The sequence below is a fragment of the Pezoporus flaviventris genome, unplaced genomic scaffold, assembly GCF_033815535.1.
Source record: "Pezoporus flaviventris isolate CSIRO_AGI_PZ_B2104156 unplaced genomic scaffold, CSIRO_AGI_Pfla_v1 ptg000213l, whole genome shotgun sequence".
In the NCBI taxonomy this organism is placed as follows: domain Eukaryota; kingdom Metazoa; phylum Chordata; class Aves; order Psittaciformes; family Psittacidae; genus Pezoporus; species Pezoporus flaviventris.
Window position 1 is genome coordinate 10,138,791 of NW_026892761.1, and position 27,193 is coordinate 10,165,983.

Genomic DNA, 27,193 nt, shown 5'->3' on the forward strand with positions numbered 1-27,193 from the left:
TCATTGCTTTTTGATAAAATTCAAAACTATTCACATATATACACTTTTTTCAGTTAAAATGCAATACTTGAAACAATACAAAAACTACAATGAAAGTGAGGAGAGTATCTTCACATAGGTTTGCTATAAAACAGGTTTGAAGGTTTAGAAACCATTCTGATCTTATAGTAGACTTCTCTACTACTGTAAATGTTTTGTTAAAAAGGAAATACAAATTTCAATTACACCGAAACACTGAATATGGTGTAGGACTTACATGAAATACTTAACTGCAGGCGAGATCAGTTATCACCCACATTTACAAAGAAACAAAAGACCAAAGGAAGTATTCATGCATATGAGACAAAAACACAGCCTTAAATGAAACACAGGCATGAAATGAAGACCCTAACAGTTTTAATACAACCTTTCCAGGTCAAGTAGGTAACAACTTTCTTACTCGTACACATTATTCATACCAACTGTGAACATAAGGTGAATAACCATTGTGCTGTTCAGTGTTTACTGCAGAACACCACATTAGTTTTGTTTGTCAATGGTAGTATTGTCCATGTTACCCTGTTTTAGTTTTATGGTGGCAAAGAAGGACACATCTTGATCTCTGTCAGACTGCAGGGCTAAAATGGTCTCTTCTGCAGCTTCTAGATGAGGATTACCAACGCTTTTAAAATAAGCTAGAAGGAGAGAAGAAAGAATTTTAATCAAAGCCAGAAGAATAAACTCTAGAGCATAAGAAATACAGAGGATGCCAAAAACATCTGGGGTAGCTCATCCAATATATAGGCTCTTTAGAAAAACTACAGGAAGCTAAGGAAGGCAACAGAGAAATATGCTGCTTCTTACCTTATTAGGTACTTAAGCATTTCTAGGAGAAATTATTTTTGCTAAGCCCTAAATCAAAAATGTATCAACAAGCTCAGGAAGCTGCTGCTGTACAATGGGCTACAAAACACTCCCCATACTTTATTCTGAAAGAAAGATAGGAGGAGATCTCTGTGCATGTTCCTTTGAATAATCTGAGATCAAATGATTTTGTCATTGTTGTTTTTAAAGAACTGTAGTACAGAAAACTGTAGCAGCAAATGATTACATTATTTCCTGGCTTAAGACAAAAATGACAAAGCAAACTATTTCAAAAAAAGGTGTAACAATTCACCTGAAGGACCCCAAATGCAACTATTGCATTGACATAAAGGTTTGAAATACATCAAAATAACCTAATGTTATGTTTAAGAAAAAGTATTTGCCAAACACATGCCAAGCCAAACCCAACCCTCAGCAGTAACTGCAGCACTTTTGGCTCTAAACAAGGCCGTAACTGCCCTCTAGAGGATGAAAACCCAGTTCTTAGATTATCAATGGCAATTTCTGGCCCTTTAAGGATGATAAATATTCTAACACAGAAACACCACAGTCCGCATTCCTAAAACTAAGTTTCAATGCAGTATCCCAGCTTACAATGTGTAATTCCATTTTCAGTAATAACCGAACCAAACAGCCTTTTAAACCAATTGATAACAAACTGCAGTGGCAGAAAAGCCAGCACTTGTTAGATGTTAGCTCTTTGAAAGGACATTGATGACCACACCTTTCTCCAGTAAGGTCTGCCTTAGAGCCTTGGCCAGCAGAACCCTTACATTTGGCACAGGATCTGAAGCAAGACTTAACAGACTGGGGAGTAAGTGTTCAACAAACTGGTCGACAGGCATACATTCTTCTTCTACTACGGCCTACAGGATAAACACAGAACAGAAGCAAGCAAGATTTATGTTAATAATACACAATTTGCCATTCCTTCCTATGCTATCCTTAATTTGGTCTGGCTATTAAACAAATACACTCTATGCTGGTGAAGCAAGTACAACCTTAGAAATACTGTTATGAAAATATGTCTTATTGTTCTGAAGTTCATCTGAAGATGACCCAACAAGAGCAGCTTTTTTTCTCTGAACTATATTTTAGGAAATACAGTTCTCTTGCCTGTATCACCCTTTCGCCTTTCAACACTCAATCCTTCCTCCTCATTGCTCCCAAAGTAAGCATTTTTGGTTTGAAGGCGGGTGAGTAAGTGGCAATAAGGAGGGAAATAGTTCTGGCACCCAGCACTCACAGGTAGTTTGAAGAGCACTTGTAAACCTTTATCCCAGCATATCAAATTATTACAAAATGCATCTTTGTTTAGGACTTTATTCTTGGACTTTGCCACTGGGATACCAGAAAATAGAAAGATCAGCTATTTCAGCTGGAGGCACAAACCAAAGCAAGGACCACAGCTTCCAACTGGACAGCCACATGCTAGTACTGAGACCAGACCAACTCTGCCACCATTTTCTGTGAACTCAGTCACAGAACCCAAAAGAATGACAGAAAAACTTGCAAGTCCAAATTTCAGTTTTGTCCACATTGCTGAAAAACCCTAAACTGGCTCCAAATTAGATACATACATAGAAACACAGAGAGAACATTCCAACCTGACAAATGAAGGCAAAAGCTTGTCTTCCAACCCACTTGGAGCAGTGGCGAAACCGCACCACGAGTTCATTAATGAAATTTAATCCCAGTGCATTTGCATTGTTTGCATAGAACTTCTGTAGTATTGCCACAACCTGGGAAGCGGGGGGATTAAAACAGAGATGAGACTTTACTTGTAGCCCTTAAAAGGTTAACAAAAAACCCCATTATTTCATCCTACAGAGGGATACCAAAACCTATAGTCAGTACAATCAGCTGCACCTGCAGGACTTTATGAATACTGTGCTTATTCTGGAGAAAACAAAGTACAAGCTATAAAAAAAAAGCTGTTTGTTCAAGTGAAACAAAAAAAAACACTAAAAAGAACTTAAAACCAACCATTAAAATAATGCCCCTTTCCATGGCACCATGAAGAAAGTAAGACTGAAGGAATCTTTCTCCTCATTCAGGATATCTATGGGATGATAGCATTATTATGAAGTTCATAACAAATTAAATTAACTTTGAGGGAAGATCAGCAATTTTTTTTTCCTCCAGAACTGGGGCAGAAATCTCCCAAATGTTCTATATCCTGGTTTTCATCCAGTTGCTAAAATCATTTGTAATTCAAATGCAACAAACAAAGATTTCAATATCTCTGCAAGTCTGACAATTCAAAATACTTTAGAAATTTTTCACTTTTTCCCATACTGTTTACCTTGTTTATTAAAACATCTCTGTATGCCCTAACTTGTCTAAAAGAAAATAGTGATCTCAAGTATCCCTCTCAAATATCCTCATCTCCTGTCAGGAAGTGAATTAAGTCCCTACCAGTCTGAAAGAGATCCACCGGACTTCTGAAACTTTATCGGAGCAGAGAGTTAGTGCAATATGTCTTAAGTAGTCATAGACATCATTGGGATTATAGAGCTCCAGTATCAGGATTAGCTGCCTGGAACACAAAGAAAGTGGTTAACTCTAGTAAGTGCAACACTAACATGCTTTCATTTACACCAACTACTAAACACAGGGAAGGATCATTTGCAGCCTTAAAAATGCCACAGTTACTACAAAGCACCTGAACAGTTTGTTCTTCTCTTTACTTCCTAAAAGGTGCACATACCTATTGAAGAGTTATGAATACAAGAGATACTTTTATCCAAAGTAACTGCACCAGTTAATCAAAATTATCCCAAATACTAACAAAAGCTACAAACAGAATACAATGCAACTTCAGACCACTATTCTTGCAAAGCAAAAATGAAAGGTCTACTTTGGTGTAGAAATCTACAGTTCAGGAAATAGTTTGTCTTTGAACTGCACAGAACTCACTCTAGCCACACCACTGTCATGTTACCAGCAGCCTGCACAAACCAACTACAAAGCAACAGCTCTCCACTAGATGTCAGGGAACTGCTGTACAACACTCCTGCAGCACCAGAGCGAGATTTTGTTGAGCCAAACTACAAAGTGACAGCAAAACCTCAACAGCCCAAACAAAGAAATGAGATAAACATGAAGGTCAGATTTTGCCTACAAGTTATGCCTACAAACATTCTTTGAGTGCTTCAGATATCAACAGGGCTCGTAGACAAGGAACTGTAGGATGTTACTTTATCTCCATTATACACAGTCATGTGAAAACACCAAATTAATAAACTATTTTTAAGAGCTTTCTTTCATACATGAAAGAAAGACTTTTTACATAACATTCCACTTACTGTTAGAAGGCAGTCTAAAACTAAATAAGATCTGAAACCTCACTGAAGAGTACCTATCAGATTGTTGTATTTCATGAGCTGCAAGTGAACCAGCTCTCCATTTTAGTATAATTGCAGACATTTAAGTCTGTCACACTTGATCGCCACATAACTTGCCAAAAAAAACCCCACCCCCAAACAGCAACAAAAAACCCCCAGATTAAATAGCTGTAAACCTTTAAACCTTAATTAGGATGCATTAGCATATGTATGTAATTACCTATTTCCAGATTAGTAATATAGATTAAAAATCAGAAGTTAACCAAATTACATACTCTGCCAGCTCGTAACGAAACCTCCAGTTCCTGCTGTTATCAGTCACCACAAATTCCTGAAGTTGATAAAGATACTCTCGCCTTTTGTCTGCATGAAGTAACTAAAAGAAAAACATTACTAGTATAAAACTGGTAAAATTTTCTATCTGCAGTTCTCTGCTGTATTACACCATTCATAACTGTGTGCATTTTCCTACTTGAAAGCAAGCAATTACTGACAAGATGCTTACTGAAAACCACGCACAATCAGCTGAGAGCCTGGACACACAGAACTACCATCCAAGAGTCCTGACTTCTGCAAGGATAGCAAGTACCATCTCTGGGCATAAAACCAAGGAACCAAGCTCTAAGGATTTGTGTGTATTATGCAGCAACTCCCAGCCCCAAACGCAAATTATTAACAATCCAACTTTCCAGCTCAGCTGCACAAAATACTAATTCCTTCACAGGAATTAGTAACAGCTAATCGTATTAGTAAACAGGAGCATTTACAAGCACATTTACAATGTCATTCCAATCTTCATATTTTGTTGGGATGAGACAGAAGAGACATGAGAAACCTTAAAAAAGCCACAGACACACACATACACACACAAAACAGCAGTAGCGTACAAAACTAAACTAGATATTGGTTCATAGAATCATAGGATAGTTAGGGTTGGAAAGGACCTTAAGATCATCTAGTTCCAGCCCCCCTGCCATGGGCAGGGACACCTTACGCTAAATATCACCCAAGGCCTCATCCAACCTGGCCTTGAACACTGCCAGGGATGGAGCATTCACAACCTCCCTGGGCAACCCCTTCCAGTGCCTCACCACCCTAACAGGAAAAAATTTCCTCCTTAGATCCAATCTAAACTTCCCCTGTTTAAGTTTCAACCCATTGCCCCTTGTCCTATCACTACAGTCCCTAACGAAGAGTCCCTCCACAGCATCCCTATAGTCCCCCTTCAGATACTGGAAGGCTGCTATGAGGTCTCCACTCAGCCTTCTCTTCTCCAGCCTGGACAGCCCCAACTTTCTCACCCTGTCTTCATACAGGAGGTGCTCCAGCCCCTGATCATCCTCATAGCCTCCTCTGGACTTGTTTCAACAGTTCCATGTCCTTTTTATGTTGAGGACACCAGAACTGCACACAATACTCCAGGTGAGGTCTCACAAGAGCAGAGCAGAGGGGCAGGATCACCTCCTTGGACCTGCTGGTCACACTCCTTTTGATGCAGCCCAGGATATGGTTGCTTTCTGGGCTGTGAGTGCACACTGCCTGCCCATGTTCATTTTCTCATCAACCAACACCCCCAAGTCCTTCCCCGCAGGGCTGCTCTGAATCTCTTCTCTGCCCAACCTGTAGCTGTGCCTGGGATTGCTCCGACCCAGGTGTAGGACCTTGCACTTGGCATGGTTAAACTTCATGAGGTTGGCATCAGCCCACCTCACAAGCGTGTCAAGGTCCCTCTGGATGGCATTCCTTCCCTCCAGGGTATCAACCGAGCCACACAGCTTGGTGTCATCGGCAAACTTGCTGAGGGCGCACTCAATCCCACTGTCCATGTCAGCGATGAAGATGTTAAACAAGACCAGTCCCAACACCGATCCCTGAGGGACACCACTCGTTACTGGTCTCCAGCCGGACACTGAGCCATTGACCACAACTCTTTGTGTGCGGCCATCCAGCCAGTTCTTTATCCACCGAGTGGTCCATCCACCAAATTGATGTCTCTCCAATTTAGAGACAAGGATGTCATGTGGGACAGTGTCAAACGCTCTACACAAGTCCAGGTAGATGACATCAACTGCTCTACCCCTGTCCATCAGTTCTGTAGCCCCATCATAGAAGGCCACCAAGTTGGTCAGGCAGGATTTCCCCTTAGTGAAGCCCTGCTGGCTGTCACCAAGCACCTTGTTGTTTTTCATGTGCCTTAGCATGCCTTCCAGAGAATCTGCTCCAAGATTTTGCCAGGCACAGAGGTGAGACTGACTGGTCTGTAATTCTCCCGGTCACCCATTTTCCCCTTCTTGAAAATGGGGGTTATATTTCCCCTTTTCCAGTCATCGGGAACTTCATCTGACTGCCATGATTTCTCAAATATGATGGCCAGCGGCTTCACAACTTCATTCGCCAGCTCCTTCAGGACCCACGGATGGATCTCATCAGGACCCACGGACTTGTGCACATTCAGATTTTTAAGATGGTCTCGAACCAGTTCCTCTCCTACGGTAGGCGCAAGGTCTTCATTCTCACAGTCCCTGCATCTGCCTTCCAAGACTTGGGTGGTGTGGTCAGAGCCTTTGCCAGTGAAGACCGAGGCAAAGAAGTCATTCAGAACCTCAGCCTTCTCCAAATCCTGTGTAGCCAGTTCTCCTGAGAGCTTCCTGAGGGGGCCTACATTCTCCCTAGTCTGTTTTTTATTTGCTACGTACTTGTAGAATCCCTTCCTGTTTAACACCTCTAGCTAAGTTTAATTCTAACTGGGCCTTAGCTTTCCTAACCTGGTCCCTAGCTTCCCAGACAACATCCCTGTACTCTTCCCATGCCACCTGTCCTTGCTTCCACTTATTGTGAGCCTCTTTTTTCATTTGAATTTTCCTCAGCAGCTCCTTATCCATCCAAGGAGGTCTCCTGGCCCTCCTGTTGCACTTCCTTCTGGTTGGGATGCAACACTCCTGAGCTTGTAGCAGGTGATCCTTGAACATCAACCAACAGTCTTGGGCCCCTCTGCCCTCTACGGCTGTATCCCATGAAACGTTACTAAGCAGGTTCCTGAAGAGGCCAAAGTCTGCTCTTCTGAAGTCCAGAGCAGTGAGCTTGCTGCACGCTCTTCTCACTGTCCTGAGGATCTCAAATTCAAGCATCTCATGATCGCTGCATTCAAGGCTGCCCTGGAGAGTCACATTTCCAACGAGCCCTTCACTGCTGGTGAGCACGAGGTCAAGCATGGCACCTCTCCTTGTCAGCTCCTCTATTACTTGCAGAAGGAAGTTGTCTTCTACACAATCGAGGAACCTCCTGGATTACTTGTGCCGGGCCGTACCGTCCTTCCAACAGATGTCAGGGTGGTTGATGTCACCCATGAGAACAAGGGCCTGCAAGCGTGAGGCTTTTCCTATCTGTCTATGGAGTGCTTCATCCGCAGGTTCTCCTTGATCAGGTGGTCTGTAACAGACCCCCACAGTAATGTCTCCCATAGCTATATTCCCTTTAACCCTGACCCACAAACTCTGTGGACTGCTCACCTGTCCCCAGACAGGGTTCCATACTCTCCAGCCTATCCCTAACATAAAGGGCAACTCCCCCTCCCCGCCTGCCAGGCCTGTCTTTTCTAAAGAGCCTGTAACCTTCCATTCCAACACTCCAGTCATAGGAGCTATCCCACTATGTTACTGTGATGCCTATTATATCATACCCCTGTAGACATGCACACATCTCTAATTCCTCTTGTTTGTTCCCCATGCTACGGGCATTTGTATAGAGGTTCCTGCAAATCTCATTAAAAACACTCTCAATATAACAGGAAAAAAAAAATTTGAGAAATTAAATTACACTTTCCTACCTTCAGGAAGTCATATAGATGTTTAAGGACACCAATACGCACTTCATCCAGATCTTTCAAGAATCCATTGAAAATTGGCACCAGGTCAGCAGCTGTTAGCTGATCCCCCAGGATAACTGCTAGTTCATGTATGGAGAAAGCTAGTGTCCGACGTACCTTCCACTGCAAACAGCATAAGAAGTGAAATAGATTAGGCACCAAAACTAAAGTAAACAAGCTTTTGAACTACACCTGTGTGAACACAGACAGCAGAAGGAACAGGACTAGTTACACAGCAGTAGAAAATCATGAAGTCTGACTTAAATCTTGAATGTCACATTTTTAATGCATATTTAAACCCTCAACTATACAACTAACTGAACAAACAAGATACAAAGGGTTCTGATTTATCATTATTTTTTACCTGTACATCTGAAGCCAGCGTCTCATATGTATCTTTCAGGCAGTGCCAGTTCTGCCTGCCCAGTGTCAAGGCCACTCCAGGAAGACTATACGCACAGTGTTTGGCTATTTCAGTATCAACAGTCTGGGCTCGAGCTGGGTCAGTCATTGACAAGTATTGGTCTAATAAAGGCTGAGGTATGATATCCTATAGAGAAAGACAAACACATTTTAAGAACAGAAAGAAAATACACTTGTTGCTACAGTATTCTCTTGCTACCAACCAGCTGGCAGCAAAACACAGTGTGGCAAGACCCACACTTTTTTGGGCCAGCTTTACAAAGTGACTCCTCATGATCCTCTCACTAGGATATAGCGGTCAACAGTGAACAGTAATTATTACTTTATTAACATGTTGCATCAAACCAAACAGAAAATATCCTTTTTGCAGAAAGCAGTAAGTCCAGTGACAAAATAGTACAGTTACTGCCCACCTTGGCTGCACAGATTGCATCTGTGCACCAAAAAGGCAACAGAATTTTTCTTGCTTTCCAATTTAAAACAGGATTTTGCTCAAGTGCCCAGAGCATTCCTTCATGTTCTGCAACTGATTAATTGCAAAAAGATATCACTGTATTAAGCATTAAATGAACTGTACCCAGTACTCCAACAAAGCAGTTTCTATTTTAACCACCTGTAATTTTGACTTGTCATCATCCAGTGGCAAATTACTTTCTTGCTCTTTCTTTAAAAATACACTGGTTCCTCTATGTTGTTCCTCCGAGTTCTGTAAAAAGACACACTAGCTAGTGAAATTACAATTACTGCTGGTTAGGATATTTCAAAGCATCACACTACAGAACAATGCAATTCAGATACAGAACAGCCTTTTATAGACAAAGCCTTATTCAGTGTGCTTATACAAGTGCAGAAAGAGTTGTACACTAAGGAAAACACTACTAAGACCATAGCAGCAGCAAGGGGAACAGTAGTCAGATTTACTTTAAAAAAAAAAAAAAACCCATCTAATTCAATACAATAAACCCAACAGTCAGATTTAGGTTACTCTCACTATACTCTTAACTATATTTTATTCTTGGCATGCATTTAAGTTATATTAAGACATTTTAGCAGTTGCTCCAAGTCAATCTTTCTTCAGTAAAGAAACTTTACTTGGTTTTGATACTTCTGGAAACCCCCAAGCGTATGAAGCTAAGAAGCATATACCTCTCTCCAAATATTAACATGCAACTTCAAAGTAATTAAAGGTTTAAAGCTTCTAAAACATACAAAAGTTCTAAAAGTTCACACACCATTTTACATTTTTGTTTCTAAACAAGAAGAGCTTTTCCTTATTTTTCATTATTAGCTCCAGCAACATTATATACTGTGCAAACAATTCTTTTGACTCCTATCTCTACGTTATAATCAAGAAGTAGCAATTAGGAACTGTGTATGTGTCACCACCTGATTCAGCCTCCTGTCTGGTGATAAAAGACTAATTTTAGATTCATTACAGGAAGAGGTGAGACTATTTACTACATTTGATCAAAAAAAAAACCAACAAAAAAAACAAAACCACCTACAAAACTACTGTAAAACTTTCACTCTTAAGTAATGTGTGTGCAAACAGAAATAACCCTCAATAGCTTTTCCTTCTCTTTTTTAATTAAGGTAGCATATGATACTTCTGGACTAATAATACTCAAAGGCTTTAGATCAGAAGCAGATCAATTATGCCAGGGACTACATGAATACACACATTACTAAAGCAGGTAAGAATTAATTTCAGACATGGAACACAACGCATACTTACTGTGCTTTTCAGTACACAGGTGATAGACTGGTCACTGATGTTATCCTGGGAGGCACGGGATGAAAGAGTGTCCTCCTCCACCTGGCTACAGGTAGCATCTGAAACAGTTGTTTCATCTGAAACTGTTTTTTTCTGGAATTTGCCACTGCTTTCCTTCATGTTTTTGGTCTCATAGTCACCAACAGAATCAAACTCAGCAGCTCTGAGAGCAGCAGACAGCACTTGGACCTGAACTGCATAAAGCAAAAGAAGCCTCTATACTCTCTTCTGCACTTAAAAGCATTCAACTTGTAGTTAGTTAATCTAGAAACGATATATTAGCAACTGCTCTTAGAAAGAAGAGGCCCGTTATTCTTCCACAAAACCAGCACAAATAAAGAGCAATGATTTGGAGGCATTAACAATTTCAGTAGAACTATTCTACCAGTTTCTACTGCTGAAAGGTATGTCCAGTAATCCCCTGTAATGAGGCATCACAGCATACCGGCTCTCCTCCCATTCTTCATACTGTCAAACTTTAATACAAGTTCTTCTGTTCTACTCTTTAACTGATTCAACTGCTTGGAAAAGGCATCAATATGCATTTAAACATTTACGAGAAAAACTTTATGCAGAGGAGGGAATTAGTGAAACCATCTCCGAATCATTTATTTTGCAGAAGTAGATATAAAACAAAAGGTTAGGTTTACCACTATCACCAATATTAGGACAAACTGTATTTGCACATAGCTGCACAAGCCTATGACAAGTACAGTTTTAAGAGGAAACACCAGAGCATGCTTTAAAGATGAAGAGTACCAGATGAATTCAGCTGATAACAGGCAGCTCTGTCCCTAAAACCACAGTACTTGGTTACAGTACTTAAAGATGGTTTCAACAAATTTCAACAAGCTCTTTTCCCTTTTGCAGTTAGATCGAATTTATTTCTCATATGAACAGGAGATAGGAACACTTCCCCACCTGTTCTAAAAAGAACTCAGGTCTTGTGAAAGAAGGCTGATGCTTAACTTTCTACTGTAATTACTGCCAATTAAAATGCAGTCTAAGGGTTTGTAAAGGGTAGGAGAAAACATGCTCAGAGGAAATAGATTTTGCTGTTAAAGAGTCTCACCTTGAACATCTGGATCATCTATATGCTCTTGTAAGCTTTCTAGAACTTTTTTTATTTCAGTACTAGCAACACAGTTATTACATGGCACTGAACAACTATCTTTATGCGTTTCAGTCTTGAACTGAAGCAACTCCAGATCCTGACTTATATCAGGCAGAGGAGGGCGCCAATATAGAAAAGTATTAAATATGTCCTCAGCAGACTGTAGCCTTGAGTTCATTCCAGGAAAACTGCTGTCCTTAGTGACTTCTATGACACCAGCAGCAACTCTGTCACCCTCAGACAATCGAGACACATCTTCTCCAGGATTGGTACAACAATATGAACTTTCCTCCTGTGTGTCTTTATTTAGGTTCTCAACAGAGAGCTTTGTATGAACTTCAGCTGAAGTCTCTTCAGTCGATGATTCCAGTTTGATTTCCATTGGTTGTTCTGAACTGATAACAGACACAAATAAATACCCAAATAAAACTGAAAATTCTCTGATGAGTTTTCAGTGAAATACTTCATAAAACCCAGCATAACTACCTAAGTTTATTTTCCCTGCAAAAAGACAAAATTGGTTACAGCTGTGCTTTCTTTCACCAGTTTTCCCTTTACCCTCCTGTGAAGCCAAAGTGAGTATTTCAGTAAAACAGCTACACTCCAATAGACACGTGTCCTCACCCTTCATACCTTTTCTAGAACTATACTCTCGAGATTTTTTTAGCCATGAAATGCAACAAAAATAATTATCTTTTTCTCTTCCACTACACCACACCATCTTTCCTTCCCATGATTTTACCTGGACAGTGTAGCATTTGTACTGGAGGACATTAAAGTTTTATTGTTGCTTGGCTGACACAAATTGGAATTCACATCTTGCGTTGACTGTTGGATACTTAGTGTCCCATCTTCTTGAATGTAAAGACCAGCACTCGAAGGGTTTGCAAAGGTAGAAATAAATGGGCCAAGAGACTGAAAAGCAGCCTGACGAACCTGTGATAGTATAAAGACAACAGTCAGGATTCATGCAATTCCCACAGACTTACTGATGGAAAATAAAAATTTGGTTCCATTTTTTTACTAAGAACCAATTGGTTCATACTAAATAAAATAACCAGTTACCAAGTAAGTGACACCTAAGCAAAGAGTGTTAGAATACTAAGCATTATCTACAGTCACAGAAACATTTTAGGGGTTAATAAATTTGACGGACATCTCCATCTACTTCAAGGCATTTAACACACGCAACGTTCTCAGAAAAGTGCTTACACTTACAGAAAAAACTGTTGATAGAAATTTTATGCAGTCAGAGGAAAAATAAGATACTGTCTTAGAGAAGAGATTACATTTCAGTAGATTAGACTCTAATCTCAGCAAATTTAAAGAACTTTTACAGTACACTCCTGACTTGCCCATTAATGGGCAAGATCTATCTAGGAAGACACATTAGCTATAGAGCAAGCGACTTACCCATCTGCAAGTGTCACTAATAAGACTGATAAACAGTGGGGATAGTTTGCTTCTGCGAACTTCTGGGGATGTGGTATAAGACACTGCCATAAAGCATTCAGCACAAGCTTTTCTCATTCCCCAAACACTATCAGAACAGAGCTCAAAGAATTTGGGAATCTGTCAAAAAATAAGCAAAACCAATAATTAAAAGCTAAACAGACTGCAGCAACTTACTCTCAAGTCATTTTTTGGAAACTCTAGAGAATGACAACTCAAGGGAAAACAAAGTAAGTGAAAGAAGAAATAAGGACACGTTAAAAGCATAGATTAACTAAGAAAACAGAAAAACTATCTGTCTCCCATTTACTTCATCAGGATTTTAGGTATAACTATATGCACTAGGAAAGAAGAGAAAGAATTATTAATGGCCTATTTTTCCTGGAACTAGAACTTGACTGATAATCTAGTTCAGGGGAAAAAAAAAAGGGTAATTCTAAAGTGTGTGTGTATATATGCTGTTAATTACATTTTAAAAAATACTTTTCAAAACAAGAACTTTGCATATGTAGCCATTCCCAGTTTTGCCACACTTGCAACCAAAGCTTTCGATAAATTAATTAAAAAAATGCAGGTACACTGATTAATTTACAGAGAAAATAATACAAGAACTCATCACCAAACCTTTTGAACTGAGAAATTGAAGTCTTGTCAATTGATTTTGATTTTTACGTACCAGCAATCTTTCTGTGGCTTCTTGCCCAACTGCATTACAAATGTCACCAAAATTAGCTGCACAAATCTAAGAAATTAAAAAAGTCATTAATAACATTCTGGCTCTTTCAAGTGCATTAGTTTTATTATCAGCTTCACCATGCATTATTTATCCCATGTGACAACTGTATACATTTGACTATTCAAATTTCAGCCATGTAACTACATCCTGTAATATTAACTCATCCTGAACAAAGACTCATTAGAGCAGGCTTCCATAAGCCACATGCCTTTGAAATCAATAGGAATAAAGGTTTCTGCATGAAGAATATCACCTAATTCAGTAATCACTAAAAGGGACAATAAGCCTACTGGAAAGTTTAAATTACTTTGAATAGCAGCTGTCAAAACCAAAGCAGGCTGAACATGATACGAAGGTCAGGACTTACATGTACTGACAGAAATATCTTTGCTATAGCTGCGATTGGCTTAAGTACTTTGCTGAAGCAAAGTTTAATCAAGGTCTCAAGTTAGTGCCATTTACAGTACATTACAAGTGATATAATTAAGGGAAAATGGACATCCCCTCATTCTGGAAAAATATGCTTCCAAAATCTGAAATCAATTAAGATAGGGCTGTGTTAACATAGGATTTATTCTTTCTTTTTTAGAAAACCATAATGCAGCTCAAATTCCAGCAAGCACAGCTTGTTAAGGACCAAGCTGCAGCTCTGCATGACCCTTAAGTCTACTAAATACTTTAAGACCCTTTATGCTACAAATTTCCTTTTGTACTTGCCCATGAATTAAAGTAAACCTTACACCTCGGGGATTTATCCTTTCAATAATACCCGATTATTTATTTATTTTAAGGAAGGATGTCTCAAATATCTATTACTTCTGAACTTCTGGTTTTGCAATAAGAAGGTGGAAATCAAGTAATTTGTTTCCATCCCATAAACAAGCATGGTGGCTTAAAAAAAAAAATAAAAGAAGTTATGCAAAACTATTAAATGTACAAGATCAGTTTAACTGCTACACCAAAGCTATTCACCAAGGACTGTTACCTACTGTTACCTGTTTCTTTACTAAAAGAGAACAACTGTAACCATGTCAATAAAACTGCTCTTCCAGACGCTGTCAAAGTTCATCAGCTGAAGTTATGACTAAATTATTCAGGAAGCTATCTGAACAGCAACATACAAATTCATTTTTAAGTGGTTTAGGGTTGAAAACACACCAACCTTTCGGACTTGAAACAATTTCCCATCACTGCACAGTTCACAGAAACGAGGAAGCAGCAGGTGCTCAACTGTTGTTCTGCTCAACATAGAAGCCATTTTACAGATTATCTAGAAATCAAGAGGGGGATATGTGTAAGGAAAAGTATAAAGCTTGTAAGCACAGCCAAATATCTCTCCTAAAAATTACCTCCAAGACAGCAACTACCATCAAATACGTTTAACTGCTACTCATTATTCATACTGTTATACACCTGTTTGATGTGAAGCACAACTATAGCTTTAATTTAAAATTATTCTGTGCCTGATGAGCGTAACATTTCTGCATGTAATTCATTGTCCTTTTTATTCAGTTAAATACGTTCATTAAAAACAGTTTCAAGGTGTTTTACGACGTAGCAGACACTGGTATTTTGTACAGAGAAGACAAAAGTTCCATTGCACTAGCCAGTACACAAAATCATAATCTTTAAGCATATTAGAAATATCTCAAGCTTAAGCATGCAAATAAGCTCCTTGGCTTTATCAGGACCACTCAGATACTTAAAAAAAGAGCACAGCCCCAGCTCTTTATATGCTTGTACAACACAATAAAATACAAGTTTGCCAAGCAACACGAGAGAAAGTGGAGTGTACGACAAATCAGTTATATATGGGAGCTAATGGACTCCTTACAGGAATGATCCTCAGAAATTTTAGGAGTTCCCATCACAGCAGAACTAAAGTTAGTAACATGCCCATTAATTTAGCTTCCTTCTCTGAGGAACTGTCAATTTCAACTCCCATTACAAACCTTGTTTCTGCTGTGAAAATCAGCTGCTTTGGATTGCATGTTCCCTTTCAGCTCCAACTTTCAGGGATAACTTGCTGCAATTCTTATACTTGCAAAAGTAAAAAGGAAGGAGCTCCTATGCTCCTTTCTACTCAACTGCTCTGCCTGTAGCACGAGGAATTTAACACTTACAGAAGTGTTGTCAGATTAGCAGTACTCATATTTAGTCTTTCTACCCTCACAAAACCAAGCTTTATTCCTAGAAACGTTTGCCTTTGAAATAGAATGCCAAAGAAGAACTAAGGAAGACACCATTTAAGGACTTTCCAACAAATCTTCAAGCTCTTAAAATGCATCTGGTGCTCAGATGTCAGCCTGGAAAATTGCCTAAGCAATACCCAACTCCCAAATAAGGAAGGGGAAAATGTAGCTGGTATAACTGATTTACAGGTCAAGTGTCAGATACCCATGATGAAATGTAATTACACACCAGCACTTTTCTGTGGAGTCAAGTGATTTCTTGAAAGTGAAAAGGGCTTGTTTTTTATAAATGCCTATGAATTAAGATCAGGCCATCACTTCAACTTTTGCTCTATCAAGTTTCACAGTAATGTTTTAAACGTAAAGAAACTGTTTGAGAACATAATCTTAAGAAGTTTAACAAGGCTGCCAAGAACCAACTGCATTTTAAAGATATCTGGTGTTCAACACTACAAATGACTAAGAAACCTACATATCCAAGGCTTAGCAGCTTAGTGTACCTCAGGTTAAACTGTATCACAACAGCAGGCTCTCAATTCCCAACACAACAACTAACAAACAGGGAAAGCACAAAACAAACAAAAATAGGAATAGTATAAAAAGTTTAAGCTCAGTGATTCAAGTAAAGCTCTCAGGACACTAAGACTGCAAGTACAATTTTTGTTTTCTGGGATTTATGCTCTTGAGTATCTCACACAGTTGTTATATTCTAGGAGTTTTATAACAGCATTGCTAAAAGCCAGAACAAATGTCACCAAAAAAGAAGGCACAGCTACAGGTTGGGCAGAGAAGAGATTCAGAGCAGCCCTGCAGAGAAGGACTTAGGGGTGTTGGTAGATGAGAAAATGAACATAAACCAGCAGTGCGCACTCGCAGCCCAGGAAGCCAACTGTATCCTGGGATGCATCAAAAGGAGCATGACCAGCAGGTCAAAGGAGGTGATCCTGCTCCTCTGCTCTGCTCTCATCAGACCTCACTTGGAGTATTGCGTGCAGTTCTGGTGTCCTCAACATAGAAAGGACATGGAACTGTTGGAACAAGTCCAGAGGAGGCCACGAGGATGATCAGGGGACTGGAGCACCTCCCATATGAAGACAGGTTGAGAAAGTTGGGGCTGTTCAGCCTGGAGAAGAGAAGGCTGCGTGGAGACCTCATAGCAGCCTTCCAGTATCTGAAGGGGGACTATAAGGATGCTGCGGTGGGACCCTTCATTAGGGACTGTAGTGACAGGACAAGGGGTGATGGGTTCAACCTCAAACAGGGGAAGCTTAGACTGGATATAAGGAGGAAGTTCTTTAAGGGTGGTGAGGCACTGGAATGGGTTGCCCAGGGAAGCTGTGAATGCTCCATCCCTGGCAGTGTTCAAGGCCAGGCTGGACAGAGCCCTAGGTGAGATGGTTTAGTGTGAGGTGTCCTTGCCCATGGCAGGGGGGGCTGGAACTAGATGACCTTAAGGTCCTTTCCAACCCTAACTATTCTATGATTCTATGAGACCAAAGAAAGAAAAAAAAAGTAAAAGATGTAAGATTTCTTCCAAATTTACTTACATTCACAGCTTCCACCTTGTATTCATCATCACTGTCAGGAGCAGAGAGGTCCAACAGAATTGGACACACCTTATTTTCAATGTCACTCTGAGCAACAAGATCTTGTTCTAGCAGTATAAGCAGTGCTTCCTGACCTGCCTTTCTAACCTATTAACATGAGCAAACAAACATGTATCACTATGAATACATTGATGCAAACCACAAAAAGCATATTTTCAATGAACACGCAGATACAAGTTAAAAGAAATAAACCACAAACAGAAAAAGCTCTGTTTTTACTTCATAAGGAATTAGTAATAAATGCTACAGTTTAATATAATCATTAGGTGACATTTCATCAAATTCTGAGGAGAATCCAAAAAGACAAAGACAGGACTTTAAGTCATGCCTCCTGTAACAGGCTGCATCAATACGCTGCTAGGCAAATCCTGTAAGTTTTCCCATTATCTGCTATAGAACAACCCCTCAGACCTCCCCAGCAGAGTGTGCTGAAACCAAAACACAAAGCTTTACATAAAAGCTGGTCATCGATCAACATGGAATTTCCTATTATCTCTTCCTCATGCTTTAAAATCACTGAACCGCACAGATTTTTTCCAACAATTGAACTCATGCGGTCTGGTTTTCCTACCTGATTGTTAACATCTGTGAGGTATCTCACTACTATGGGCATAAGGTATTCAAAAAACGCTGTTGGGAATTTTGGTCGATTTTCTTGCAGAAAAATGGCAATAGGAGGTATTTGTTCCATCAGCTCTGTACGTACAGTCGGCTCTAGTAATAAAAAGTCCAAACAACATCCATAAGTGTGAAATTAAGATCAAGTATCTTAAGAAAAAAATGTAGCCTTTTTCTGTCTAATGCTTTCACAGCAGAGGAAAATTAAAATATTAAAAGAAATATCACCGAGATTGCCTCTTATTAAAGGAAGACTGAGTAAAATAGAACAGGCTTACATACATTGCAGTCCAGAGACTTGGGATCCCAAATAAATCAAAAAAATTGAGAGCACTAGCTAGAAAACCCAACCACCATGAATGTATGCACATGAAGTATCAAAACACACAACTGTACTGGACTACATACACCACACATTCAGGTGTAATTAATTCCTTGAAAAATATTACTTTGGGCCCTATACTAAGTAAGAGCCTTCATTTACACAGCCACCATGCAGAATGCTTCAAAACAGAAGAAAAAAATTAATTATGAACAGATATTGCTGTGAGATGATTTAGTTTCTTCTTTCAAAAGATTTATTGCCATCTGTATTTCAGCTAATGTAAAATAAGATGATGATAAAAATAACAGCTTTCAAACCTGCATCTTCAGAGAGCCTGACCACTATTTCCATTACAGTCAGGAAGTCTTCTTCATTACTACTGAAATCTCGAAAGACATCCAAAAGACCTCTGGCAATAATCTGCCTATGAAGGTAACAACATATTAATTGTTTTAATATCCTGCCAATGACACATAGATGTGATGTGAGGGGAACTTATGAAATGCAAATGGGCACCATAAAGACAACCAGGCTTTTCTCTGAGCTTTCAGACATACCAATTATAAAGTTCCCCCATGTCCCAACATAAAGATAGAATTGAGAGATCTTATTCAGATAATCAAGAATGAAAACCTCTTTTTATGGAAATGCTACATAAAAGTTACTGAAACAAATATTAGGCTTGTGCTTAGGATAACAGCAGAAGTAGTGACACTACCATCCATGATACTATCAGTCAGTTATCAAGTTTACCTGTTAAATATGTTATCGCTGAAGGCATATTTTTCTAGACGAGCCAGTGGAGTTAAGTTGTCCTGGCCAGGAATATCCAAGAATGCAGTTATTCTCATGCTGTCACAGTCTGGTCCATAATCTTCGAACCCAACTTGAAAGACAAGAAGAGTAACCAAAATACAATAGAAATAAATCCAAGAGTCATCAAGAGATGTAAAATACATTACACTGATAATTATTTCTTTTTAGAACTATTCTTCAAAGGCAAAGTATCTGCACAGCACTGGAAACAGCCTACAAAATATATAATCTTAGGTGACTGTACTTAACCAAGTCAAGAACAACACTTCCACATAGACCTGTAAGTTCAAGCTTTGAAATTTAGTTCATTTCAACTGTCAAAATCTTTAGCTTTTAACACTTTACTTCATAATCTGAATGGACTAACCACATGCACTGAGTTAATAAGGCTCAGCTGACAAAACCACATGCCACAAACTGACCAACACATTCAAAAGGAAAGTCCTATTAAAAGAAACTGAAATGTTAAACAATGACAAAAAAAACCCAAAGTGTATTGCTTTAAAATAGCAAATCCTTGGGCCTGTTTCAAAGTTCCTGGGATACATTTTTCTCACTGTAGTTACTGGGTCCCATGTATCTAAATTAGATTGGTTGCTTTGGGAAAAACATCAGCTTTGCCTTACTTGTGAATATTCTGGGAGCTGTCTACTGCAGACCTACCAACTACAAACTTACCATGTAAGCCTACTCTGTAGGAAGAGGGAAAAAAAAATATCTTCTTTATATTTGCAGCTTCAGATCCGAGAATGAACTTTGGCTTTAAACTACATTACTATTCATTGTAAAACACTTTTTATATAAAAAGACATCTCTATTGCTGAGAGGTACCTGGCCTCAGCTTTTTCCTACAGAAGAATTTCCTATTTCACATATAAAACTCTGCTTTCCAATTACTTAGCATGAGCCAAAATAGTCTCGGAAACACAGCTTATTTAAAGAAGAAATCACCTGAACACATTTACAGCAAAATGTTATACCTGGATAAAGCAGACTGGTTTAAGCAAGCACAGTCTCCAAGGACTAGAAGATTGAATTAAAAGACTATAACAATTCTCAATTCTGCTGTTCTTGCAGACATGCTCTGAACAACAAGTTCAAAAGAATGCAAACAGAAGAACTGTGGGATTAGAATAAACATTCACATTTCAATTTTTCCACATAGATGCTACAAGTGAACCCACAGCTACAGGATCAGAAACATGCCAATTATTCATGGCTTTTTATAATTGCTACACATTGTACTGCCCCCCTTATTTACATTCAAATGGTCATTATTATTTCTAGTGACTACTCTTTAGATAGTTTTAAGTTTTGTCAAGTTCAAAACATTTATCTCCACAAGCGTATATAATTTTATCACACAGATCTGTCTGGAACTGATTTGTCCACATGCTCTAGGGCAAGCGTTCCCATCAAGCACAATATCTAAAGATACATCCAGCATTTGCTGCTTCAAAGAAAGCCTAATATATCACTGAAAGCAGTTATACAGTGTACACAGGAGTGTGAATTTCCTCTAAGGTTGCCACAAACTCTCCATCACAGTATCACAGTATCACAGTATGTTAGAGATTGGAAGGGACCTCGAAAGATCATCTAGTCCAATCCCCCTGCCGGAGCAGGAACACCTAGATAATGTTACACAGGAATGCGTCCAGGCGGCTTTTGAATGTCTCCAGGGAAGGAGACTCCACAACCTCCCTGGGCAGCCTGTTCCAGTGTTCCGTCACCCTCACTGAGAAGAAGTTTCTTCTCAAGTTTAAGTGGAACCTCTTGTGTTCCAGTTTGTACCCATTACCCCTTGTCCTATCATTGTTTGCCACTGAGTAGAGCCTGGCTCCGTCCTCGTGACACTCCCCCTTTATATATTTATAGACACTGATAAGGTCACCCCTCAGTCTCCTCTTCTCCAAACTATAGAGACCCAGCTCCCTCAGTCTTTCCTCATAAGGGAGATGCTCCACTCCCTTAATCATCTTAGTTGCCCTGCGCTGGACTCTCTCCAGCAGCTCCCTGTCCTTCTTGAACTGAGGGGCCCAGAACTGGACACAATACTCCAGATGCGGTCTCACCAGGGCAGAGTAGAGGGGAAGGAGGACCTCTCTCGACCTACTAACCACCGCCCTTCTAATACACCCCAGGATGCCATTGGCCTTCTTAGCCACAAGGGCACAGTGTTGGCTCATGGTCATCCTGTCGTCCACTAGGACCCCCAGGTCCCTCTCCCCTACACTGCTCTCTAACAGGTCATTCCCCAACCTATACTGGAACCTGGGGTTGTTCCTGCCCAGATGCAGGACTCTACACTTTCCCTTGTTATATTTCATCAAGTTACTCCCTGCCCAACTCTCCAGCCTATCCAGGTCTCGCTGGATGGCAGCACAGCCTTCTGGCGTATCAGCCACTCCTCCCAGCTTAGTGTCATCAGCAAACTTGCTGATAGTACACTCAATTCCCTCATCTAAATCATTGATGAATATATTAAATAATACCGGTCCCAGTACTGACCCTTGAGGCACTCCACTAGTTACAGGCCTCCAACTAGACTCAGCCCCATAGACTACAACTCTCTGGCTTCTCTCCTTCAGCCAGTTCGCAGTCCACCTCACTACCTGATCATCCAGTCCACACTTCCTCATTTTAGCCGTGAGGATGCTGTGGGAGACCGTGTCAAATGCTTTGCTGAAGTCAAGGTAGACCACATCCACCGCTCTGCCATCATCCATCCACCGTGTTATTTCCTCATAAAAGGCTAAGAGATTGGTCAAACATGATTTCCCCCTGGTGAAGCCATGTTGACTGCCCCTCATAACCTTCTTATCCTTGATATGCCTTAAGATGGTACCAAGGATAAGGTGTTCCATCACTTTCCCAGGGATGGAGGTGAGGCTGACCGGTCTGTAGTTACCCGGGTCCTCCTTCTTGCCCTTTTTGAAGACTGGAGTGACATTTGCTTTCCTCCAGTCCTCAGGCACCTCTCCCGTTTCCCAAGACTTGGTAAAGATGATGGAGAGTGGTCTAGCAATGACTTCCGCCAGTTCCCTCAGCACCCGCGGGTGCATCCCATCTGGACCCATGGATTTATGGATGTCCAGATTGCTCAACTGGTCTCTAACCCATTCCTCATCGACTAAGGCAAACCGCTCCGTCGACCTGACTTCATCTAAGGTCTCAGGGGTACAGGGCTCTTCAGGACTGCCCGCAGCAGAGTAGACAGAGACAAAGAAGGCATTCAGTAACTCTGCCATCTCTTTATCTTCTGTCACCAGGGCACCCATCCCGTTCATCAGTGGGCCTACATTGCCTCTGGTGTTAGCTTTGTCTGCCATGTATTTAAAAAAGCTCTTTTTGCTGTCCTTGACCCTTCTTGCCAGGTTTAATTCTAAGGATGCCTTAGTCCTCCTAGCTGCCTTCCTACATCCTCTAGCAGCAGCCTTATATTCCTCCCAAGTGGCCAGCCCCTCCTTCCATGACCTGTAAACTCTCCTCTTCCACTTGAGCATACCCAGCAATTCCCTATTTAGCCACGCAGGTCTCTTGGCCCTCTTCCTTGACTTCCTACGTGTCGGGATGCTCCGATCTTGAGCACGGAAAAAGCAGTCCTTGAATGTCAACCAACTATCTTGGGCCCCTTTACCTTCAAGCAGCCCTGCCCATGGGATATCCAAACCTAACTCTGACCATCCTTCTATCTATGCAACTGTAACATGTATATGTATTTTTGAAAATGCACACAAGTTGGACACACTTTCAGTAGCTGATTTTTGATGCCAGCCATGTGTTATACACAACCATTTATTAGGGTTAATAAAAATAAATATACTTGCCATTAACTTTCTTTAGTGCCCACCTGTTCTTGAATTAAGAAGCAGGTTTAAAACTGCAGACTCTTACAAGTCCACTTCAAATATTTCAGACTTCCTACCAATTCAAACAACAGTGAAGTAAATTCTCACTACAATACTACACCTGGGACTAATTTCATAAACACAATGAACATGCTTTCATTTACTGGAGTGGCTCTATTACTCATTTAAATTAGCTGAGCACACACCAGTGCTTCTTGGACCAGAGGGAAAACAGAACAACTATTTATGCTCAGAATCAGGAGGGTTAAATACCTGACTTTTTTTTTCCACATACTCTCAGTACATATAAGTAACAGTCATGGCAGAATCCATTTTGTACTCTCTCAAGAATTTTAATTTTATCTTTCCATGCACAAAATAAGCAGCCATAGGTACTTACAAATGGCAGAAAGTAAATTACATAAATAATGAACCAGTATTTCTTATCTAACATTCTTTCACAGGTAAATCAAACATCCAGTATCTTTGCTTCTAACATCAAATGACTAAGCTTGAAACCTGTTCACCTATAAATGAGAATAAAAGTGACAGTATTCACAGCTGAGCTGGAGTTCACCTTGCTTTAGTTTGACCTACACTCAAAAGCTGCTTAAATCTTGTGACCATGTAGGTGTTTCTTACAGGCTCTAACCATGCAATTCAACACCATTAGCTACTATCACTATCCACTTTTCACTATACAAAACAGTAAATACAAGTGCAGAGTGCAATGAATGATTTTATGAACTCAAGGAGGCTATTTTCTCTCTCATTGTTTCTAGAAGGAACAGCAATTTTTAAAAAAAATTTCTTTCTTGTACAGAGGGTGTAGTAACCCAATGTCTCACCTTACAAAAGGTGAGTTTCAAACTGTATTCAATTCATTTAGGCAGATTTTACTATTGCTTGTGCCTAGATTCAGATGAATCTACCAGACTCTCCATTTGTTCCAATGGAATTGATTTTCAATGTGCATTACACTATTTCACCAGTTTAGATAAGAACGTAAAAATCCAGTTCCGGTGATTTATTTCACTGAGACTTTCCTAAAAGGCATCATGAACTCTTTACTTAACTGGTCACCAGATCAGCACAACAGTATCCCAGCCTAGATGGGACATCCAAGTTTGCTGTAACTCAGTAGAAGACAGCTTTCAATACTGTAACTCTTAACTACATTGTCAAAATAATGACCTTAATCAAAGAATATCTTTAAGTCATAAAATAAGATTTCAATAGTGTTCTAAAATGTACATTTAGAGTGCTAATCCTAAAAATGGTAGTTTCTTTTACACAAACTTTAAGTGACCCATGTAAAAAGTTTATTAATTACTGCTTATGGCAAAGTGTTCTTCATCTGAATGTTATTAGCTTAATGACTTGAACTAGTTTTGCCTACTAGCACTAAATTTCTCAATCAACTTACCACACAAATGATTACTAATACAGAACACTTAAATCAGGATGATGGTCACCCCTAGTTCAAGGCCAACACATAACAGAACACTACAGGAAGGTTGCATTTATTTCCACTGCTTGCACTTTACTCACTCAGCAAACAGAACTGAAGTGACACACTGGTTGTAGCTGGGGATTCTTACTACAGAGAGAGGAAAATTGGAGGTCACTTGGAGCCATATAGAAAGACTCAATCAATTAAAATTGCTGATCATTAGCGCTATCAAGAGCTTTGCTTGGGATGTTTTGCATTTGTTTTTGTGGGTTTGGTTTTTTTTTGTTTTGGGGTTTTGTGGTTTTTTTTTTACTTAGGGCAGAAGGGAAGATAGTTTCAACTCTTAAGGGACTACAGCAACAACAGTTGCAGCTCTACTACTAGAGAACTAGAGAAAATAGGATTTAAATCAGGATAAGCACATTGAAATGTGTAAGTTATTGACCTCACTTCAATTCTGTTCAACACACATTTTTTGTCATCTAAGGTGATGACTTCTTACAAACTGCTTACTGCAGTAAGCAAATATAAGAAATAACCTATAGCACCTCTTCTTAAGCTTTTTTTTTAGTGTTAAATCCCTGTGTGTCAAATTAGTGTACTTCAACTACTACTGTACACTCAGTTTTTAATTTCTAGCTTTTCAAACATATAACTGCATTAAAGGAGGATGCATTTTACATAGTTTTAAATTCATTAAGACCCACACAGTTTATCTGTATAAAGAAAATGCTTACTGTATTTTCAAATACACAAAAAAACAAAGTGAATCAAGAACTCTTATGTACACAATCTCGTCATTTATACAGCACTTACATCCCAAAAGATCCCAAACTTCTCTTTCTGAAACTTAATCAGAATACAAACACTTTTTTCCTGCTACCAACTAATGAAATGCAGAAACCTTAAAGATTGAAAGCAACAACACATAAGAGCAGCAACTAACAAAATCCTACAGAACAACCTGGCTGCCAAGCCAATGTCCCTATGCATCCTTCCAGTGGAATACTCTGGATCTCACTTGTATTTTAACACTTCCCCTGATGTTCTTGAATACCCCCGCTTTTCCTAAAACAGCCTATTCATGCTACATTGGGGCAATCCATCTGTTGCACGTTTTCAAGTACAATTAAACAATAATTGTCTTGCGGTAAACAGTCTCCCACAAGAAACAAATTCGAGTATCAGCTTAAATTTTATTTAATAGAAGAGCCAATCCAGCATCCACAGCACCAACGAAACAACCCCAGCCAGCCAGCTGCTTCCTGAAGCAGTTCAGATCCACAGAATTATTAAAGATTCGTTTCCTTAAATCACAGCTCTTGCCAAGCTGTCTGACAGGTGGTCAGCTCTACTCCCGTAACACAACTCTGAGCCACAGCGGCTTAATGTAGTATCTACGACTTTAACTAAAGCCAGCGACGTGTTAGCCAACCGAGTACACACAAGGGAAGGTTTTCTTTTATTCCCGCTTCCGAGGTGCGCGCGGAGCCCCCCAACAGGGTCCTGACGAGCGCCTGTGCCGCGAAGATGCGGGAACTGCAAAACTCACGGCGTCCTCAGCAGCCTCTACAGCACTTAGAAGTCTCACCCGTTCGAGCCACCACAGCTCAGAAAGCCCTCGACTGCTCTAGGCTCATTTCCACCGACAACAACGGCCAGCCGGAGCGTTTTCCTTCCCCTTTCCTTCCTCTGCACCGAATCCAGCACTTCAGCAGCCATGTGAGGCAAAGAGACTGGTCTCTTGGAAGGCCGCAGGACCACAACTGCCCCCCAAAACCCCGCTTCAAGAGGCCGCCCACACATCCTCCAGCGCTCGAAGCGCCAGCCAGCGCCTGGGGGCTCGTGAAACGCGCCAGGTGGGGCGAGAGCCTACAGCCGAGGGAAGGAGCGAGCCCGCTTCTCCTGCCAAGCCGCGCTGCTACGGGCACACTCACACACTCCGAACTCTTAAACCTGAGCACCCTGCAAACCCTCACCAGCATAAACAGCCTCAAAATTCCTCCCCTCACCTTAACCTGAATAAAAACGCGGACAGGGGAAGAGAGCGACGGAAGGACCCCGGGATGGGAGAGAGGCAGAGGGCCTAAAGAGCAGAAAAATAAAAAACAGTTACTCACAATCATCTAAGTCATCCTGCAAATCCACAAAATACAAAGGGACCCCTACAAACAAAAACAGAAGAGAGATACCGGGGTGTTGATTTCAGAGGACTGCGGCGAGGACGGCGGCAGCCTGGGGCGAAGCGCCTCAGCACCCCCCGCCGGCCAGCCCCACTTACCAGCCATCTTGGTATGGACATGGGCGAGGAAGAGGAGGGGAGCGGGAGGGCAAAGGGAGGAGCCGTCGGTACTTCCTGTCTCCGGGTCAGCCCCCGCGCAGCCGGAACGCGACCGCTTTAACCCACAGCCCCAGCGAGGGAGCGAATCACCCCTCAGCACCCGGCCTCGCCTCCTCACCGCGAGGGAAAGCGCGGCGGCGACGGGCGGGGGCGCGGTCAGGTGACGCCGGCGGGCCATCCAAGATGGCGTCGCGTTCGCGCAGCTCTGCGGAGGAAGGTTGGCTGGTAATCACGGTGTGAGGGAGGCGGGGGGCTGCCCCCGCGGGCCTCGGCGGAACGCGCGCCCCGGCAAGGGCTATGGTCGCTCTGGGCTGTGTCTTCGGCGCTTGTTAAAGGCACGGTTTGCGCGGCCATGGCTCTGAGGGAGCTGAAAGTTTGCCTTCTGGGGGTAAGTGCTGCGCGGCCGGCTCCGGGG

General features: G+C 40.8%; 2 protein-coding genes across 4 annotated transcripts in view; one reads left to right on the forward strand and one right to left on the reverse strand.

Annotated features, from left to right (window-relative positions):
- Nucleotides 1-27,021, reverse strand: LOC133262509 (serine/threonine-protein phosphatase 4 regulatory subunit 1-like). Of its 3 annotated transcripts, none has more exons than XM_061441755.1 (20): nucleotides 26,719-27,021; nucleotides 26,558-26,602; nucleotides 19,071-19,203; nucleotides 18,635-18,741; nucleotides 17,946-18,088; nucleotides 17,315-17,461; nucleotides 14,738-14,845; nucleotides 13,516-13,581; nucleotides 12,801-12,959; nucleotides 12,130-12,323; nucleotides 11,346-11,782; nucleotides 10,235-10,467; nucleotides 9,113-9,205; nucleotides 8,441-8,626; nucleotides 8,038-8,199; nucleotides 4,487-4,587; nucleotides 3,283-3,403; nucleotides 2,472-2,606; nucleotides 1,638-1,730; nucleotides 1-674 (listed from the first exon to the last, which is right to left on the reverse strand). In XM_061441755.1, the coding sequence occupies exons 1-20, from the start codon at nucleotides 26,954-26,956 to the stop codon at nucleotides 642-644; spliced, it is 2,934 nt and encodes a 977-aa protein (XP_061297739.1). In that variant the 5' UTR covers nucleotides 26,957-27,021; the 3' UTR covers nucleotides 1-641. The 3 variants fall into 3 exon arrangements, with proteins under 3 accessions (XP_061297739.1, XP_061297737.1, XP_061297738.1); XM_061441753.1 differs by having other exon boundaries at nucleotides 1,589-1,730; XM_061441754.1 differs by lacking the exon at nucleotides 26,558-26,602 and having other exon boundaries at nucleotides 1,589-1,730.
- Nucleotides 26,904-27,193, forward strand: part of RAB22A (RAB22A, member RAS oncogene family) — a 42,175-nt gene continuing 41,885 nt past the window's right edge. Inside the window, exon 1 of the mRNA XM_061441765.1 lies at nucleotides 26,904-27,166. Within this exon, the coding sequence (XP_061297749.1) occupies nucleotides 27,131-27,166 (36 nt within the window). The 5' untranslated portion in view covers nucleotides 26,904-27,130. The remainder of the gene's footprint in view (nucleotides 27,167-27,193) is intronic.